This window comes from Carassius auratus, chromosome 26 (assembly GCF_003368295.1).
Source record: "Carassius auratus strain Wakin chromosome 26, ASM336829v1, whole genome shotgun sequence".
NCBI lineage: Eukaryota > Metazoa > Chordata > Actinopteri > Cypriniformes > Cyprinidae > Carassius > Carassius auratus.
In genome coordinates, this window is record NC_039268.1 from 238,419 (window position 1) to 256,883 (window position 18,465).

General features: G+C 37.8%; 1 protein-coding gene across 4 annotated transcripts in view; it reads right to left on the reverse strand.

Moving 5' to 3' along the window:
• LOC113043981 (nuclear factor 1 X-type-like) overlaps positions 1-15,239 on the reverse strand; it is an 86,318-nt gene extending 71,079 nt beyond the window's left edge. For 2 of the 4 annotated variants that reach the window (XM_026203548.1, XM_026203539.1), the window contains exons 1-2: positions 14,399-15,239; positions 8,756-8,839 (exon numbers count right to left, since the gene is read on the reverse strand). In XM_026203548.1, coding sequence (XP_026059333.1) covers positions 8,756-8,839; positions 14,399-14,401 — 87 coding nt within the window. In that variant the 5' untranslated portion in view covers positions 14,402-15,239. Of the gene's footprint in view, positions 1-6,275; positions 6,452-8,755; positions 8,840-14,398 lie in introns of those variants that run through there. The other 2 variants (XM_026203537.1, XM_026203540.1) reach the window with 2 other exon arrangements.
• Positions 15,240-18,465: the final 3,226 nt, after the last annotated feature.

Sequence of the window (18,465 nt, forward strand, 5' to 3'; positions counted from 1 at the left end):
GAGAGCCATGGGCTCATCAAACACACTCACACACACACGCCGTTGTCGTCTGAAAGCCCTTTACAAACCCCTTTTGCAGCTCTTGGACTTTTCTTTCTTATTTTGTGGTTAGTTGCCATTCTAAAGGCTCACACTGTGATACAAATATTACTGAGGAGTTGCCTTCAAGCCTAGGAAGAAAAGAACAGAACAGAATAGAACAGAATAGAACAGAACAGAACAGAACAGAATAGAATAGAATAGAATAGAATAGAATAGAATAGAATAGAAAGGATGAATAATAAGGACAACAATTTTTTTTAGGCATTATTAAAATAAAATGAAAACAGTAAAAAAAAAAAAATAGTTCAGTAAAATAAACAAAAAATAAAATAAAATATCAGTGCCTTTATTCATTTTATGTACGAAAGCCTATATTTTTTTTAACCGTGATTTACGACATGTTTACTTACCCTGAGGTCTTTCACCCTGAAGTTAAATTATGAACAGTAAAGAAAAGGCTTGACCCAGCATAAAAGCAAAAAAACATATGCTTGTGCTGGCCTCAGTCTGAGCATGACCTTTCAGTGGAAGTTGTTTATTTCTGGCCAATGAAAGACACACAGCTTTAGCGAATTACAACAGTATTGGGCCAGACTGCCAGTTCTTTTTAAATGAGCAAAAAGAGAGGAGACAAATTCAAGAGTGCGGTCACCGCTGTGAAAGACGCCATTGTTACACAGTTGTGCTAAGTGAAGTGATTATGAGAACATATTGAGTAATATGTGCTTGGTTTTGTGTGTGCATATAGTATGTGCACGATGACTCCACAATGACTACAGAACTAAAATGCAAACTTAATAAGTGATGGATGATGGAGATTTAAGAAAGCTTGAAAAACGAGCCATAGACAGACAGACTGTGAAATGAAAGGAAAAAATAGAAAAAAAAGATGGTAATTATCATCCTGGTGTCCATGAAAGTGTAAATCTAGAATTGAACATTCCAAGCAAAGAACAGTTCTTGAAACCATTTTTCTTAGTGTAGAACTTTTTTTAATAATCTAAAGATTATTTTCCACTATGAAGAACCTAGTGGTTCAATGGGTGTTAAAGGTTCTTCATGGAACCACAGATGCCAATAAAGAACCTTTATTTTTAAGAATGTAAGACTTTTGCTATAAAAGCGGACACGTTTGTTCTTTCTAGAACCTGAGGTTTCATCGTAGCACTTGAGCTGCATCTTTTGCTGCCAGCTAAAACACAGCACATGTATTTTCTAAGACGCTTTGGTAAGACGGCGTCTGCCAGGATCATAAATATAACGTATCTTTGCATATTGTTACCACACCAAACGGTTATAGCAGCAGAACTGCAGCAGGGTCATGCTGGGCTACGAGGGAGGAATGCCATTGCACCTTTATAAAATGATTCATGCATGAAGAATCTGAAGTTATTAACAATTTGCACTGTCCAAAGACTTCATGGTAACTCTTAACGTTGCTGACGTTCATGCAGATGCTATGGTTTCTTGATAGAAATAACCTATGATAAAGATCGAATGGTATTCCCCAGGGCTGCTGCCTCGGTCCCAACATGTTCTCATCTGCTTTCTGAAAGCATATTCTGCAATTCCCACACACTTTCTTCCATTTAAAGCCTCCCGTTTCACCCATTTCCCTGCCAGGCTGAGCAAGACAACTGGGGGAAAGAGTAGTTAATGTGCATGTCTGATGCAATGTCTTCCTCCCTCAGAGCCATATCCCAAAAAGACCCTTATAGAAAGGGGAAATTCAATAGGTAAACAGGGCAGAAAAACAGCATTAGTCATTATCGTTAAATTGCTCTGTTATGTTTAGGAACGCTGCAATATCTATCAAGATGAAGAGTGAAGAGTGGGGCCTGCCAAAAGCAGCACTTCAGTCCAGGTGAATTAAACAAGGCTTATCTGAAACCAAATGTAAGAACGTTAAAATCAAATCGCTCAAGAAGTGAGCTTTCATTGCTAGACTGAGCCCAGTATATAGAGCAAATGATTTATAAAACAAAAACAGAAAAATGCATTAGAAATTTAAGTTAGTCTGTTAACAGTGCAATAGAAATGTATCCATAACCCAACATTAGTGTTGGAAAGAGTCACCGTTTTATTTTATTTTGAGGATGCATTCAAAATGCAAATTATAAATGTCAAATAAAAATAAACATACACAATATAAAGAATCAAATATAGTCTAATAGCATAGATATCTGTAAAATCAGTATAAGACAATGTCAACTAATGATTGTGATGGTCCAAGTTAAAATTAAATTACATTAAGATTGGTTTTTGAGATTTATTTCTAAATGTATTAAGTTTCATTTGCTCTGTCAGTAATGTAATTTGAAGATACATGTATGCCTGAAACTCCACACTTAAAAGTTTTTTTTTTTAAAGGTTTCAAAAGGGGGGTTTCACAGCGATGCCATGGAAGTTCCGTTCTGGGTTCCTCAAAAAACATTTCAGTGAATTGTTTTAAAAAGAACCGTTTTGTTTTTCTAAGCATGAAGAACATTTAATAATCCAAAGAACCTTTTGCCATTATAAAGAATCTTTTGCAAAGGTTCTTCACTGAACCAGAGAAGCCAAAAAAGGAAACTTTATTTATTTTTTGAGGGTGTTAACATTTGAAACATCACTATTGTTTATTCAGACGAAAATGCCCCTGGATCCACATAATAATCAATATCTTTCTTCAGCCTCAAGGCCTTCTTTTACAAAAATACACATATGAATTCACATTAAAGTGCACTTGTTAAACTTTAGGAAATTCCATCACCCAGGGCTAAACCTCAGTGTCCTCAAATCCGAGATACACCCTTGCTGGGGCAAAAAACAAAATGTAGAAAAATGTTTAAATACATTATTAATACTATCCACTTGTCCTAAGATACGTGCAAGGCCCCTACCGAGGCCTTTAGACTCCCCAAAAGACATTTTGCACCGCGGATCATTTGGCAACACATGCTGAACTTCCATTACGTATGAAGCTTGAGATTCCCCACCTGTTCGGTCCATTCCAGAAAACCTTTCAACATTAATAATTCATTAGTTATTGTTTACATTTGTTGCCGCGCCGTATGCGTCCTCGTTTATTTTAATAATTAACCGTAATTAAAGAAGAAAGACGACTAAACAAACCTCGGGACAGAGTTAGAGTGGGATCGAGAGCATCCGCGCCCTCCCTCCCTCTCTCCCCTGCTCTCCATCTTCTCTGAAGGCACATAAACGTCCCATAAACCGCCAAACCTCACCCAGGTTTTGACTCCGCGTAACGTGGCCTGCCGCAGGATTTATCCAGCCTGCAATCTGAATCGCATCTGAAGCCACAAGAGACAAAGGAGGGATTCCTCCTAACACGCACTACGTGGCGCGATTGAAGGATCTTTTATCGCCGCAATCGAAATCACAGTCGAGCTGATGCCAAGACGGGCTGAAAGATTCAAGACGAGGCGCTGTATATCAGTGTGATGAAGGTTTGGGGTTTTACCCGTAAGCCGTGGCCTGTATTGCCCCACATGCACTCCCTACTTGTGTCTGAGACACTTTGTTACAGATGAAAAGAAAAACATTTACACCTAATAATTGCGAAATTAACTATCAACTCCTGAGACAAAACACGTTTTCCAAACAAACGGATTCACTAAGAAAATAAAATAAATTTTTATATAGGCCATGTCAATCATCCCAAAAATTAGGCCTGCTTATATTATATAAGTCTATTAATACATTTCAGAAAGTCATTTTGATTTATTTTGTGAAGGCTAAAAGCGATATTGGTATATTTACCAAAAATATGAAAATAATTTTTGCAACTATGCAATTCTGATTTAAAGCATTAATATTTAAACACTGCTGTCTGCCAAACCAGAGACATTTTTATCATATCACAACAAAGCTATAAAACAGAGGACATATCTAGAAGAAATTACATAATTTGACCTTTTGATGAATGGGCAACAGTTCAGGTCAAGCTGAGTCATACCTTTAAATATTTGCATTTATGCCATATTGTGTAGGCTATATATATATATATATATATATATATATATATATATATATATATATATATATTTTTTTTTTTTACCTTGGTTAAAATTTAAAACAATTTCAAAATGGTTGTACCGACATAAAAAAATATTGAAATATTCAAACTGTTGAATTGACGGGTGCAGAAGTACGAAAAAAAAACACCTTTAATGAAAAACAAACCTATAGATCACAGCCTTACACTAGTATAAATACAGTAAAATAGTAATATAGCCTATTCATTAGCTATAGACTTGAATGCGTTAGACTGAACGAGTGCGAGGACTAGCTATAGGCCCTTCTCGAAGCTGCCCTGGCACAGGACTGCAAATACTCTTTTAATTTTCTTTAGCATTATTAAATTAAAAAGCAAGAAAACAATTATTCGCCACAAAAACAAGAGCCGTCGACTATGCAAAATGCGAGTAAAGGAGATTTATTTTAGACCCAGACGTCTTGGATTCAGCGACATTTTGGCGTGACCCAGTCTGCGTGTGGGGAACAGGAGAAAGGCCAAGAAACTGAAGCCAAGACCAAAATCCTTTAAAAATGAAGAAACTGAAAAAAGAAATTAATTATAAGGACCGGATAGAATAAGTTTAGAATAGGCTACGCCTGCAGGACATTATCTATTGAGAATTCAATTACTTGTGTCTGAGCCTAAAGGAAAGTTATTTTAAAGACCTGTCGAATGTCTGCTTCAGGAATATTTAACAGCCAGAAAGAGCGACTGCCACGAGCCCGGGCCAAACTGACTCTCCGAGATGGACGAGATTACAGCCGCAGAGGACCGACTCCTTCAAGCCCCTGCGCGCACATGGCGCACGACCGCAAATACATTTTCAATTTACTTTTGAATTATTTATTCAAATACACGCATGTGCAAATGCTTCTTCAAAAATAATAGGCTACTGCTCGTGCAAAAAGGCTTCAAGTGTAGGCCGTAAGGGACAGAGTAGGCTATAATTTCCAAAACGGACATCTGTGATAAAATATAAGACTACGAACACATTCAACACTGCTTAATATTTTTAAGCATTATATGTATAGCCAACAATTAAAACGAGTTAAGACTGGTTTTAGATAAGACAAACTCGTAGGATAATCAAAGAACAACTTTTTGTGACCTAAGAAAGTTTAGTAAAATATTTTGTAACTGCAAAAGTCTGACTTCTTGCCAAGTATAGAGACAGTTGAAGAGAATAGTGTTTTTAAAGATTGGGGACTGTAAATCAAGTCAGGCATCAATTACTCCTATTGAACCTCGGCCTATTAGTCTACAGCATATTGTCATTCAATTTTTAAAGGAATAATTTAAGTGTATACTGAAAGTACTTTTTTAAAATACTGTGTTATGTGTTGTACAAACAACAATATCTTTATGCATAAAAAATAGCCTATAACAGGCCAGCGTCCGTATCATCGATTCACATTATAAAGCTTGCAACCTCCCTAAGATTATGAAAAAAGTGGTTCATAAATTATGAATGAATATGTTGAACTAGACAACTTAAATAATTTGTAAACAGCATGTCATAAGTTGTATAGGCCTATGCATAAAATAGCAAATTTCATAACGTCAAAAAGGCATTTATTTCCCGCAGTCTTCACATTAGAAGCAAACGCGTTTTAACATCTTCTCCTCGGTCCATTTATTTACAATAAAATAAGCTTACTAAACTATTACAGGAGAGCAAAAAATATCCCTGAAATGCACATAAAGGCTAACGCATTTAGGTAACAGGACAGGTAGATCAATGTCCCTTCGTGCCTCTGAGCTCGAGCGCAGAGAGGTTCATGCACGGCTGCTGTTGGACACACCGTCGGGGCCATCTCCTGAAACATCACAGCTTGAGAAAACAACTTCAAGAAATCAGACCAGAACGTTTTACAGTTTGACATCAACAAATTCGAGCCGATTACTATGCCAGTCGCGCTTCTCTCCGGTCAAGCCCATCTCCTTTTATATAAAATAGATTTGGGAGAAGCGCCATTTTCTCTTCGATCCCATGTGCAATGAAACGCACGAGAGGAGTTCCGAAACAATTCCGCGCGCGAGCTGGAAGCTGGAAATAAACGCGCGGCCGAAAAGAATGTTCTAAAAAGCGCAGCGCATAACTTGAAATGCATTTATTAAGCAGCAATAGAGGAGACTAGACACGGCAGCGGAGCTACAATGCAGCATAGCACACACACACACAAGACTGATTGATTAAATAAAGGAATTTTACCTGTGTCAGGCAGTACGGAGAGTACATAGTTATCTCAGAGGCGGGAAATGAATCGTGTTTTGAAGTTGAGTGGAAGTTCGCCGCGTTGCTGCATTGAAATCGCTCGCCGTCCCCCCTCGCGCTTACTCCATGCTGCTCTCGCCGCTAACCCCGCCTCGAAGGCAGAAAGTGAAAGCTCAAACTTTAGGAAGGAAAAAAACTTTTCTCTCCTTCTTGTTCTCCCCTTCACCCTTTTCCCATTTGATAAAAAAAGTTTGGGAGTTTCTCATTCTCAGTAATCTTACAGATGACGTGCATTCATCTAGTGACAGAAAAGTATATAAAACGCACCCATGTCATTTAGACCACAGTTTTTGGGAAATAGTCAGATTTAACATTGCCATAACAGCACATAGTTTCTAAAGCATGCAATACTATAGCTTACATGTTATAATGTTTCAAATATTTTTTTTCTCTATGTAATTTTGAGTAAACATGGTGAACATTTACATTTTTACTAATTTTGCATTTTCATAAATGTGTATTACATATATAATTCATTAATGACTATACTATTATAAATAACAAACTTTAAAAAATGCAACTAAAGTCATTAAGCTTTGGGAATGAGTGCAATTCTAAACAAATATGCACAGGTTGATCAATGGCAGCAGGATTGACTGCATTCTATGTGTCAGTGGCCTTTTCAAATGCTGCTTTCGGTTTGCAATACTTTTTCCCCTGTGCATCACTACTGCAATCTGTATTTTAATCAGTAAATGGAAGGTAAGCAACCCCTCTCCCCCTTTCTCTTACCTATGACTCATCTATAGCCCCCAGTCCTGCATTACAGTATTGCAGGGTGGTCTCCTAAATCCACATCTGTTTTGTGGCCAACCACAGCGCCCAGGCTGCCTAGCGGCACGCTCAACTATGCTTATCTTGCACCTTCTCCAGCCGTGAAACTCTGCTGTGCCACTGTCACTGCTGTCTAGCTTTAAGAGGCAGATTAGCCCTGCTCTTTTATTAGGGCTGCTTTCTCATAGACCGCTTGAGCCAAACACCACAAAGGGCACTTACCAATTATGGCACAATTTAATCCAGGACTACAGGATTAATCCTGCACAGAGCTGGGAAAAAAACACCATGGAGTTGCAGGTTACCATCCACTTTAGAAATTACCACTACAAGTTGAAAAATGGATTTAAAATCGGTTGACGTTTGACACGAGTAAAGAATATATTTATTTTCAATAATTCACAAGAAACTGAATGCTGATGCACTGAAAAAAGTAATATCTGAATTAACTGTTTTTATTAAGGGAATTATTTATATATATATATATATATATATATATATATATATATATATATATATATATATATTCATGTTGTTGAACCAATCTATACAGATGTTTATGCAAAAAAAAACATATTTAATAAGAACACAATTGGTACATTTTGCATTGCATTTTGCGGTAATGCACTATTGTAATGCATTATTTTTCAAAGTTACTTTCCCGAACAGAAAACCCATGAACCTATGATTTTCCATGATACCAACTGATCACTATCGGAGGACAAACTCAACAATACAGTATGTTGCTTGTGATAAAAAGCATCTGCAAAACAGCTGATATACAACAACAACAACATGAAGGAAAACACTGACATTAAGAGTTGAGAGCAAAGTCAGAAAAAGGGCACACAGGTTGGCATTACCACATTCAAAGGCACAAATCCAAAACCACAGTCTTTGTGCATCACGCACACAGATCTTGCAGCCATTACACTACAAAATAGCACGAGGTGCATAAATAACGATACTGATTTCAGCGCACGCATACTTTCACACACATACAAATGCATACATGCATGCACACGCACACACACACACACACACACACAGTTCTTTGTTAAGCAGACCCACGGTCGAGTTGCGGTTGCGGCAGCTAAGACTTCCATTAAAACTCACATAAGAGAACCATATGCGAGCGATATAGTCCGTGTGTGTGGTTTTAACCCAACACAAACACATACACTTTGCTTTTAACCATTCCCTTGTGGCTGGCAGTTAAATAATCCTGATGATATTTTATGAAGATAATTCCTGCAGCTGCTTCTCCACATAAACTCTGCATTCCTCTCAACGCTAACCACCATCTTATGATATAAATGCAGCATACACGACTATAAATGAGCGATGAGATTTATGATGCACATATACACACCGTTCTCTCTACACGGGATATGAAAGAGAAAATTAATCAAAGGCATTATAGATTATATCTCTGCTCTATCTGAGTTTGATAGTTTGCTTAACCGATTCCAACTCATCTTATCTCAATCTGAAGTCCAACTCAGTCTGCCCTGAAAGCAGATTAATTACATCAACCATGAGAAAGAAATCAAAGTTCAGTTTGTCATGTTACACTCAGAAAAATCAAGAAACTTATAATATGAACAACAATACACAGAAGGAAACGGGAAAATGGCTTGTACCCTGTAGGATTCAGGCACTAGGAAACACTCTGAGATGCCTGGGGCTCGATGGGGACCTTCATGCACCAAATACGATTCTGTGGCCTGTAATCAAACACAAAACAGAAAAATTAAGTCATAGGGTCAAACTAAAAATAACTTCTTGTCAGATAAATCTGACCAAAACAAAGCTGGAAACATAAGACTTCATTGGAACATACCTCAGTCAAATCACATGGTCTCTAACTCTTTTTTTTTTTTTATTCTCTGTGTTCCATTTGATTAGATGTGAATTTAATTACTAGAGAGAAGCGAACACTGACTCTAGATCAGTGGCTACAGGCAACTGTACTGCCTATACAGTGAAAAAAATAAATTGTTTAGGATTTTGTGTGGAAATAGCTAGTAAATTTCACATATTATTACAAACAAGTGGCTAGTAACTTTTTGAATTAATGTGAAAAATCAGCCTTACACTGAGATGACGTTTGATGGCACTCCGATTTAGCTCAACTTCTACAATTTGACTTTCATGTTGTTGAATGGCAGTGCATTTTAATGCATTAGGTAAAATTGGTTATTTCAAGATTTAAAAGCTTTAAGCATATGTTAATATGCTAATATGTTAATAATGCTCATTTATATGTCTGTTTGGAGAATTTTCTAAATGTTCTTTTGCATGGAATGCATGGCTCTAGATGGAAGGAAAATGCAAGAGATCTCCATTAAAAAGAACAGAAAAGCAAAAGGAACCTTTGAAAAAGTAAAACTCAAAATTTCATAAACCACTGCAGGTATCCAGAGAGCCAACCAGTACCTCATTCAACAACCATCCACACACACAATAATAAATGTTCAAATATGAACAATAAACTTTAACCACAAATGCACGTTTGTGTGCATAAATACATATCAACATCCATTCCAGCCCATATACGCACACACAGTTCGCTCATAATAAGTCCCAGGCATTGGCACTAGGCTCGGGCAGTGGTGAATAACAAAGCCTATTCATATCCACCCAATGAAACGTTAGCTTTCCCAATTTTCCCTCACTTTTATAGGGTCTTAGCTACAGCGCGCTAAAATCTCATTCAAGCACGGAACAATTGCTGATTGGCTTTATTAGAACATAAACATGCATTTTGATGGTTAAAAAGAACAATTAAAAAGCACACGTTACTCAGAGGCAAGTTCCCGGCTCTGGCTGTTCTGAGAAAGTGGTTGAAAACAGAAGAGCTCTAGAGTGAATGCTGTGGGAAGGAGCATTTTATGGGGCAGCAAATAGCAGTAAGCAGGTGAGCCTTTCACTGATGTTTTGTAAAGCTCTCCAGTTCTTAAAAAAAAACAAAAAAAAACACTGATTGTCATTTAAAGAGCATTAACCAAAAGCCCAAACGTCTTGCAAAAAGTGACGCAAGTGGATGCTTTAAGCACTTCCACAAATGTCAAAATCTCTGAATGCTCTCGGTTGGATTTCTTTACGCGGATTTTAGGTATTGATTGACTCAAGTGTTTACTTTTGTTTAGTTTCAGAGTATTGATTTCTCTCATGTTCCAGGAAATCAGCTAACCAGATTTCACCATGCGCTCTTTCCAGTGGCTCCCATCACTCTGAACCGAAGCAGAAAATGGAAAACGTTCCACTGACTCATTCGATTTCTCTTAATTTAATTGACTTGATTCTCAAGCCCCAAGATAAACCAGCAAATTAAAGCCGGCAGCGAGGCCAGGCCGCACAATCCAGCTGAACAAACTCAACTCGACCGTATTTCGCCGTGCTGAGATCATCCGTTCATTTGTCTTGTCCACAGATGGAGAACAGAAGTCTACGTTGGCGCCTGGAGGAACTCAGAATTTCGCTATTATCCTTATTTTGAGAGGAGGAACCTTCAGCCTCGTCTTCACCTCCAAAAAGCTCCTATTTTTCTGTAGTTAGCTATTAATTATATATGGGCTGCATGCATATGGAGCATATGCAGGGTCCATATGGCCAGCCCTCAGCCAGAATCTCAAGCCTCTTCTTAATTAACATTTTAGAGGCGAAGCGCACAGAGAAAAGAGGGACATTTCAAAGCGGCTCTGGGAGCCTCTGACCTAATTGGAGTCAATGGAGATGTATGTAAATGTGTTAATTACGACAAGTTTCCTCGCTCTCACCGATAAATAGAGCTCTTTGTTTAAAATGTTTAATTGGTGGGAATAACGGAATCAAATGAGGGGGTTCCTCCATAGGTCCTTATGGGGGAGAGAGACCGAGAGAGAGCGGTGTATATGGGTTGGAGGCATATGGCAATACGTTTGTGGTTTAGTGGAATGCTTAAGTGGTTAAATTCCTGAAATATGAAGTTTCTCTCTGTCACACACACACGGACACACACTTTTGTGGTCTAAAGTTTAAGAGTGAAGTGTGTAATTTCAGTGATAAACAGATCTGCAAGAATTTTTGACTGTTTCAAACTACTTTCAAATCCTCTTCGACTATTATTCGGACAAACTGGTGTTCTCGGACCCAAACTCACGTCACTGGTTTAGCCAATATTATTTGAAAATAACACTTTGCTCTTAAACCAGATGATTAGAGGAAATTTGTGTGGTGACTGTACACGGTCCGTTAAACTGGTAAATGCATTGCAGTGCAGTTTCTGGGGTATTCTGGGTGGTCACTTCAAGGGATAGATCACATAAAAAAATTATTTTGATCAATTTACTCAATCTCATGATATTTCAAACCTGTAAACATTAGACCTCAAAGACTTCTTTGTACAGAACAAAAAATTTGTTTTAAAAACTAAGCTGTTTGCTGCAAATGGCTCGTCTTGGCCACTACACTCTAAAAACTTTCTAAAGTTTCTAAAAAAAAAATTAAGTTACTATAACTTAGTTTAAAAAAAAAAAAAGTTTACATTACACAATATTAAGCTGTAAAGTAATGATCAACACGGTGTCAACAGAACTCATCAAAATATTTGCAACTTCCAAAATTTCATTACATTTTCTACTTGCAACCAATGCATTTATAATTAACAGGTTTTCTGAATTTGTTTTTAAGGTTTAGCTATAGTCTGGGCACCTCAAATGTATAAATTATTTTTTAACCTGTTTTAAGGCCTTTTAGAAAGCATCAGCACATCTTTCCACAACAAACCAAAATTGCGCACCAATATTTAACATTATGGTTTTAGCAGTTGTGAAATCCCTCAAAACATGAGCAATAGTGATAGTAACAAAACCACAGCAATTCACGTATTCATTCCCTCCAACACAGAGTCTACATATGTATCTGCTAACTTTACACAGAACATTCCCACTCACTCACACACACACACACACCTGGCCGTCCTCCACACATTCAAAAACCAGCTGGCCCGAGAACAATCAGCACAGGTCCCACTGATTTTCCTTTTTTTTCACCCTTTTTTCTTTGTCTTTTGTTTGTCAAATGACACAGCAATTACTATTAGCACCATTGTTTTTTATCATTATGATTGACTAGCTGGCAATACCGAGCCAAATCAGCCCGCATATAAACCTGTCCTCTATGGCAACCGCATCAAAGAGAGACAGAGTCAAAAAAAAAGAGAGGAGAAAGGAGGAGTAATGAGAGAACGAGTGCTATATAAAAGGATGAAGCGTTCTTTCTCTGTGTGTCTGCCAGTAGCACCTCAGGGAGAACTGTTGGAAAAATGTGATTTTTCACACCAGCATCTCAGAGGCAATAGCAGAAGGAGAAAAAGAGAGATGGAGAGACAGACCGATAGAGAGAATCTGGAATGAATGAGAGGCTGCTAATTATTAAAGCTCTGTTTGGGGTTTTGACACGAGTCTCCTGGCTCAGGCCAAACCCGGTTTGCACCCGGCACCTCTGATCTCCACTTTCACGGCTCGTCTTCTCCGTAAGGTGCTAGTAAGGGCCTCTGTGAGCGCTCCAGGTGTATCTACACATGCATGCATTCACTGGAAGTCTATGAGGGCATACGCATGAGCATTTGTGTGTGAGTGTGTGCAGGTGTGCAGTGGTGTTGCGGTGTTCGCCTGCACATGTTCATCACTGTTAATGAGCTGAATTAAAGCAAGTAGGTGGCTTTGCATTATGGCATCTCGTGTGCCAACACAGATGCCACAAACACAAAACGTCCTCCCATAAGAAGTTTACACCCAGAAACAAGTTCATGCAGCCGTCCACCAATCACCGCAGGGCACTGCATCCATGGCAACCCTGGCATCGTGACAACCAGTCAATCTAGAGAAGACGGCTCTGGAATTCACAGCCTGAGCTGAGTCTCCATAACTAAGTTCAGCCAATGGGATTGCAAACAGGTTTGCAAAATGCATTTAAACCGCTAATTTGACCGATTTGGGTGTACTATCACTTCCCAGCCATCCAGACGCTTTAAATCTGACTCGAGTGCTTGACCTCGCTCGTGGAGAATTCGTTTGCATGTCTTTATTGCGTAGATCTCACAGGTGTGCTTGGCTGGAGAGGATGTTCAATGCTTTGAAAAGATTTGTCATGATGAAAAAATGCTCGCTGCAGGCAAATGTGGCGTTTCATATTCAGATCCAGCCCCTTCAGCCTGCAAAGGCCTGTCAATCTCACATTTAAAGTCTGATTTAAAATTCCCGATCTAAACACAGCCTGTGCAAATATTTATTCCGACAAAATTACTAGAGCATGCAGGTCCTAAACAAACAAATAACTGGAAATAATGTTGTTCCTCTGAACACACACAGGTGTGTGTAAAAAAAAGTCTTAATTGTTTTTTTTTAAGAAATAAATCAAAGTATTATTTTCATATAACTTGATTATACAGAACACAACTGGCTCTGAATAATGCATCTTGAATAATGCAGCTCATTTTAAGATCCGGCTGTTTGTGCTGAAAAACTGAGACTGAAAACCTCAAATTCAGACATGCCAAGATGTTCTACCCATTTTCATCACATTACAATGATAGTACTATATATATTTAATATATTTTATCTTTAAAAATTACTTGTATTTCAAGCAGTACACCACAACATTGGCCTGCATGCTAAATACAAACACAAGTACTCTCAAAAAACCTCTACTATAAGATCTTGCAAAATACATCATACAAAAATATCCTACTAGTTGGTTTTATAAATATCCATCTCTTTAATATCAATTTAGTTAGTTTTGCCGTATGATGTGGATTTTGACCTTCCCTGACTACTTAAAAAACTACCTACTTAAAAATTAACACTGAAGTACAACCTAAAATGACCCTAAAAAAAAGAAGAAAAAAAACATTTACATTGACATGCAAATAATAATAATAATAACCGGTTACATTTAGATGAGACTCTCTAAATGTAATGTTATTTTGTATTTGTATTTCGAATAATCATATTCGCTATTATTATTAAAATTATATTATTAGCTATAATTTTCCTGCTAGACATATAAAAACTAAATTAAGTGTTCTTGGCATTTAACAGCACTTTCTAAACAGCTACACAACAATATTATTATAAAAGCTATTAACCGCATGTTGTTTGAAAGAATTGTATCTTTGAGCGACAAACTGTTATCAGATTGCGCTTTTTTATTATTCTAAAAAGCTGCGCCTCGATGTTTGAAATCTGTTGGCTTGGATTTCTGCAAACAGCGGGAAAGATATTGATTCTCATAGCACGTACCATTGTAGTTGAGAGGAATCTGCCAGCTCTCCTCAAAGACCCATTTTTCTTTAAAACCTTCCGCGTCCAGAAAAAAAAAAAAGAGGAGAGGGAGCGGGTGCACCAGTCGGTTTCTCCGGTGATACCGGAAGCGAAAAAAGAACTCAACAAGTCGGGCTGTTTCCCAGAGTTTGTCCCGTCTGTAAAAGAAAAGCTTTCTCCCACACTTTACGGAACGATGGATTACCGTCGTCCCTGGGCACCGCTCGTATACGGTGAACCGTTCCGTTTAAAATATATTCTCTCCTACGATGGAGTCTCGCTGGCGGCACCGACCGGGGAGTTCACAAGCTCGGTTGAAATTCTCCGCGAGCGCCGGTGTACGCAGAACCGCTCGTGCGAAGACGTTCTGCGTGACCGTGAGTGTTTTTCTTCGTCTTTATGTCCTGCAGTCAGTTCCTGTTTGCCTTGACTGCATCTCCCGCACCATAACGGGACCCCCGCTGTTCCCGGACAGATGAACGCGAGAGGCGTCCTCAAATGCCGTTGCAGTCACCAATACGCGCAGCGCACATTGCGACAGTCTAATCCGTAGACGCACCGAAGGGATCCTGCCTGTTGGCTAAAGCTTACTGACGCTGCATTTAAAGCACGGGAGAATAAGCGTCCCCTCCGCGTGAGTAAATATCGGTCGTCGCCTCAGTCGACCCGGGGCTGCACGGGGGTAGCGGGTCGTTGAGGCGTCGAGCTGGTAAATTATTGATCAATGTAGCAACTGGCAGCGTGTGGCAGCTGCGGCTTTGGGGCATTAGTAGAGCTGTGGGAAAATCATGGACGGCGCGGATTAGCTGCTGAACACCGAGCCAGACTGAACACACAGGGAGAGACGGGGGAAAGAACTCAAATAAAACACGACCAAAAGTGCAGGAAGTAGCTACAGGAATATCTAGAGCCCTATCTCGCCTGCTCTAGCCTAAAGAGGATCCGTGCGCGAATTATTCGGCGAGTTTCGGGGGGGGGGGTCGACATTTTTAGAGAGACTTTCTGTCAGTAATTTTAGAATAAGGCTCGGCTAGCGCAAGCCAAATTGACTTTTGGCGCCCCTAGTGCAGGTGTCTAACTGTCCCCTATCTTTAAGTTAAAAAAAAAAAAACGTAGATTTTTGTGATACATTTTCGCAACAATATAGATTTAGTGCGTAATGACTAAACTGTTAGATAAAAATGTTAGTTAGTGACTGGTTTTGGCTGGGCTACTGGAAAATTGTTTCAAACACCGCATGAACGTAACATCTTTAGTGAAAATATAGGATACTTTTGAGACGGCCAGTTTCTTTTTTTCGCAAAATTTAGGGGACGAGAGAGGGGGAGGTTTCAGTTCTCGCTACCTACACGTCGAGTAGTCTACGAGTGGATAGAAAGGCTTTTATCATGGGCTATGGTCGCCAGGTTCAGCCGGGGTCTCGTGCCACCCATCAGATTCTGTGCCTTCTGAGACGCCTCAAGCAAACACCAAACACCAAACAGCTCATCAATAATATAACAAAGTGCATCATTATAACCCTCCAATAGGAAACTGTCCAACAGCGGCATCAGATTACTTATTTTAAATAAAATGCTGATTACATTTTTTTTTTTCAGAAAGGGTTTCATTTAGCCTCAATGTTATATTGTGAATATAGCATAAACGTCCTTTTGATTTGTGCAGTGGAGTCAGCCTAAATTATTTTTTACTGGCTGATCAAGAGCCATGCATATTAGAGTTAACTACAGTTGTGATTGAAATACATTAACATTGATAGAAATTGATAAATCTGGATGAACACATTTTTATGATGCATGTTGAACAGAATAAGACAAAGTTTCTTCACAGCAGTGAATTCCGCAGCGATCGAAAAATCATTTCCTCGTGACCTGAACCAGATCAGAGGAGAACCACACGAGGGATACTGTGCATTGCATTACTAATTCAGTTTACAAAATAATATTTAAATACTACTGTGGATTTCTAAATTATTTCCCCAAATACTAACACCCATATATAAAAAATGTAGTAGCCTATTCAATCTTACGACACTTCACTTACAAATCTTCACTTAAAAATAAAATAAAATGGGTTTTTTACATTGCATTTATATAATTGTTGTTTATATAGCTTATAATAATCATTTTCTTTTTAAAGTTTTTTATAAAATTCGTAAGAACTGAATAATTGATATGAGACACTGATTTTTGATAAGCAATGTTTCCTCTTCCGTGACAAGCAGAAATTGTAGGCTAATTTTTTATGTTTATTTACAGTTGTTTTTTTGTTTGTTTGTGTAGCCTATATTAAGACTGTAAATAGAAAGATTAATTATTTTGATAAATAACGGTAAATAAATAAGTTGAATAAATGAGTTCTTGTTATTTGGTAACAAGATAGACTATATCTTAATTTATGCTAATATATGCTCATATAGCATAATAAATAAAACAATATTAAAGTCCTTAAATTTTTAAACAAGCGTCTCATGCTTTTGTTGATATATTAGATTTTCCTTTATAATATTTGTTAAAAATATTAAATTAAACTGATTATTTTTTCAAAATGAAAAACGTTTAGCATTTCATAATATTTTATGAAACTTGTCATTACTCTCATTGTTCAGTATTAAACGACAAGCAAGACGTTTTTGCGAAGAAAAAATATTTTGCATTAGCCTATATAATAAGGCTTTTCCGTATACATTTACTTTAATGTTTAACGGATTGGTTTTATCCTTCGTTATTGACCAACCTTGATTTCGTTAGTTTAAGCATGCATAGTTTATAATACTAGGCTTTAAAACATTTATGAAACTCTTTAACGAATTTTAAGATGATTAACCTTTTAATGAATTATAATTAAGCATCAGTTCAACCAAATTAATACTAAATAAATTTTGCTAAATGGATCACAAGATTTTTAGAATCATAATTATAATATATATATAAAAAAACTATTCCGTGCAGCTTGAATTATCCACTTTAAATATTGTATAATACATATAGAGATTGATAATACAAAATAATGCTATAGTAATAATGTACTAATTATTTTTATCGATAATTAATTTTACTGAAGAAAGAACGGTTTAACAGACTGAATAAATCCAAAAACCCACATTTTTATAGATGTAAACCCCAAAAACACCAAAGAACAATGACTTAAATTTCGGGCCAAATAAAAATATTTTTAAATGCCATAAATTGGGGAATTCAGTGATTTATGTTTGTTATGCGTTTCAGCAAACAGTTAAAAAAACGTACCCTTGCTATAGGCCTAATAAAATATTTCTGGTTATTTTCAAATTCTCTGCATATGACCTATAACATAAAACAAAATGCAAACAGTGTTGAATCTCTTCGAAAATATTTTCGTATACAGGCCAATATTATGTCGTTTTATACCGATTTAAACGAGCAATAAGTCTATATAAGTAGAAAATAGATATGCACTGCTACCGAGAAGATAATTCAGCTTCTGTTGTGATCATCAAAAGGTGTGTTTATCACCTTGTAATCGATTTTCTGCGGAACTGTTAAATGCCCGATGTGTGTTTATTGCACTGAGTGGCAGACGACCTTCTGACGGAGCGGAAAACAAAACTTCTCACTGCAGCTTCTGTGAGAAACCTTCCCCACTGGCTCTAGTTCACACGGAACAATCAGAACCAACAGTAAACTTCGTTTTTTAACGATCGAATAATGCGTTCCAGGTCGAGTTTGGAGCGAACCGAGCTCTCCGTTAATTGCGCTCGCACAGCGCGAGCGAGAGTAAGACCGGAGCGGGTTCAGCATCACTGAAATCTCAGCTCAAGTTAATGAGAGTCTAGCGCTGCCCTGCTCACCACAGGATCTCTTAATGTGACCGCAATGCAGCGTCGGCTGAGACATGCTGTTTTAATACCTGGCAGAGGACAAGACATCAGCTGTAATAAACTACAGTTGAAAAGACTCTCAGTGCAGCGCAGGCTGCTGCAGACACTGAAACCTGTGCTGTGCTTCTGACCTGAATGGACCTCAACAGAACTTATTTGTAAGAGGGGTCACTAAAAATATGGTGTG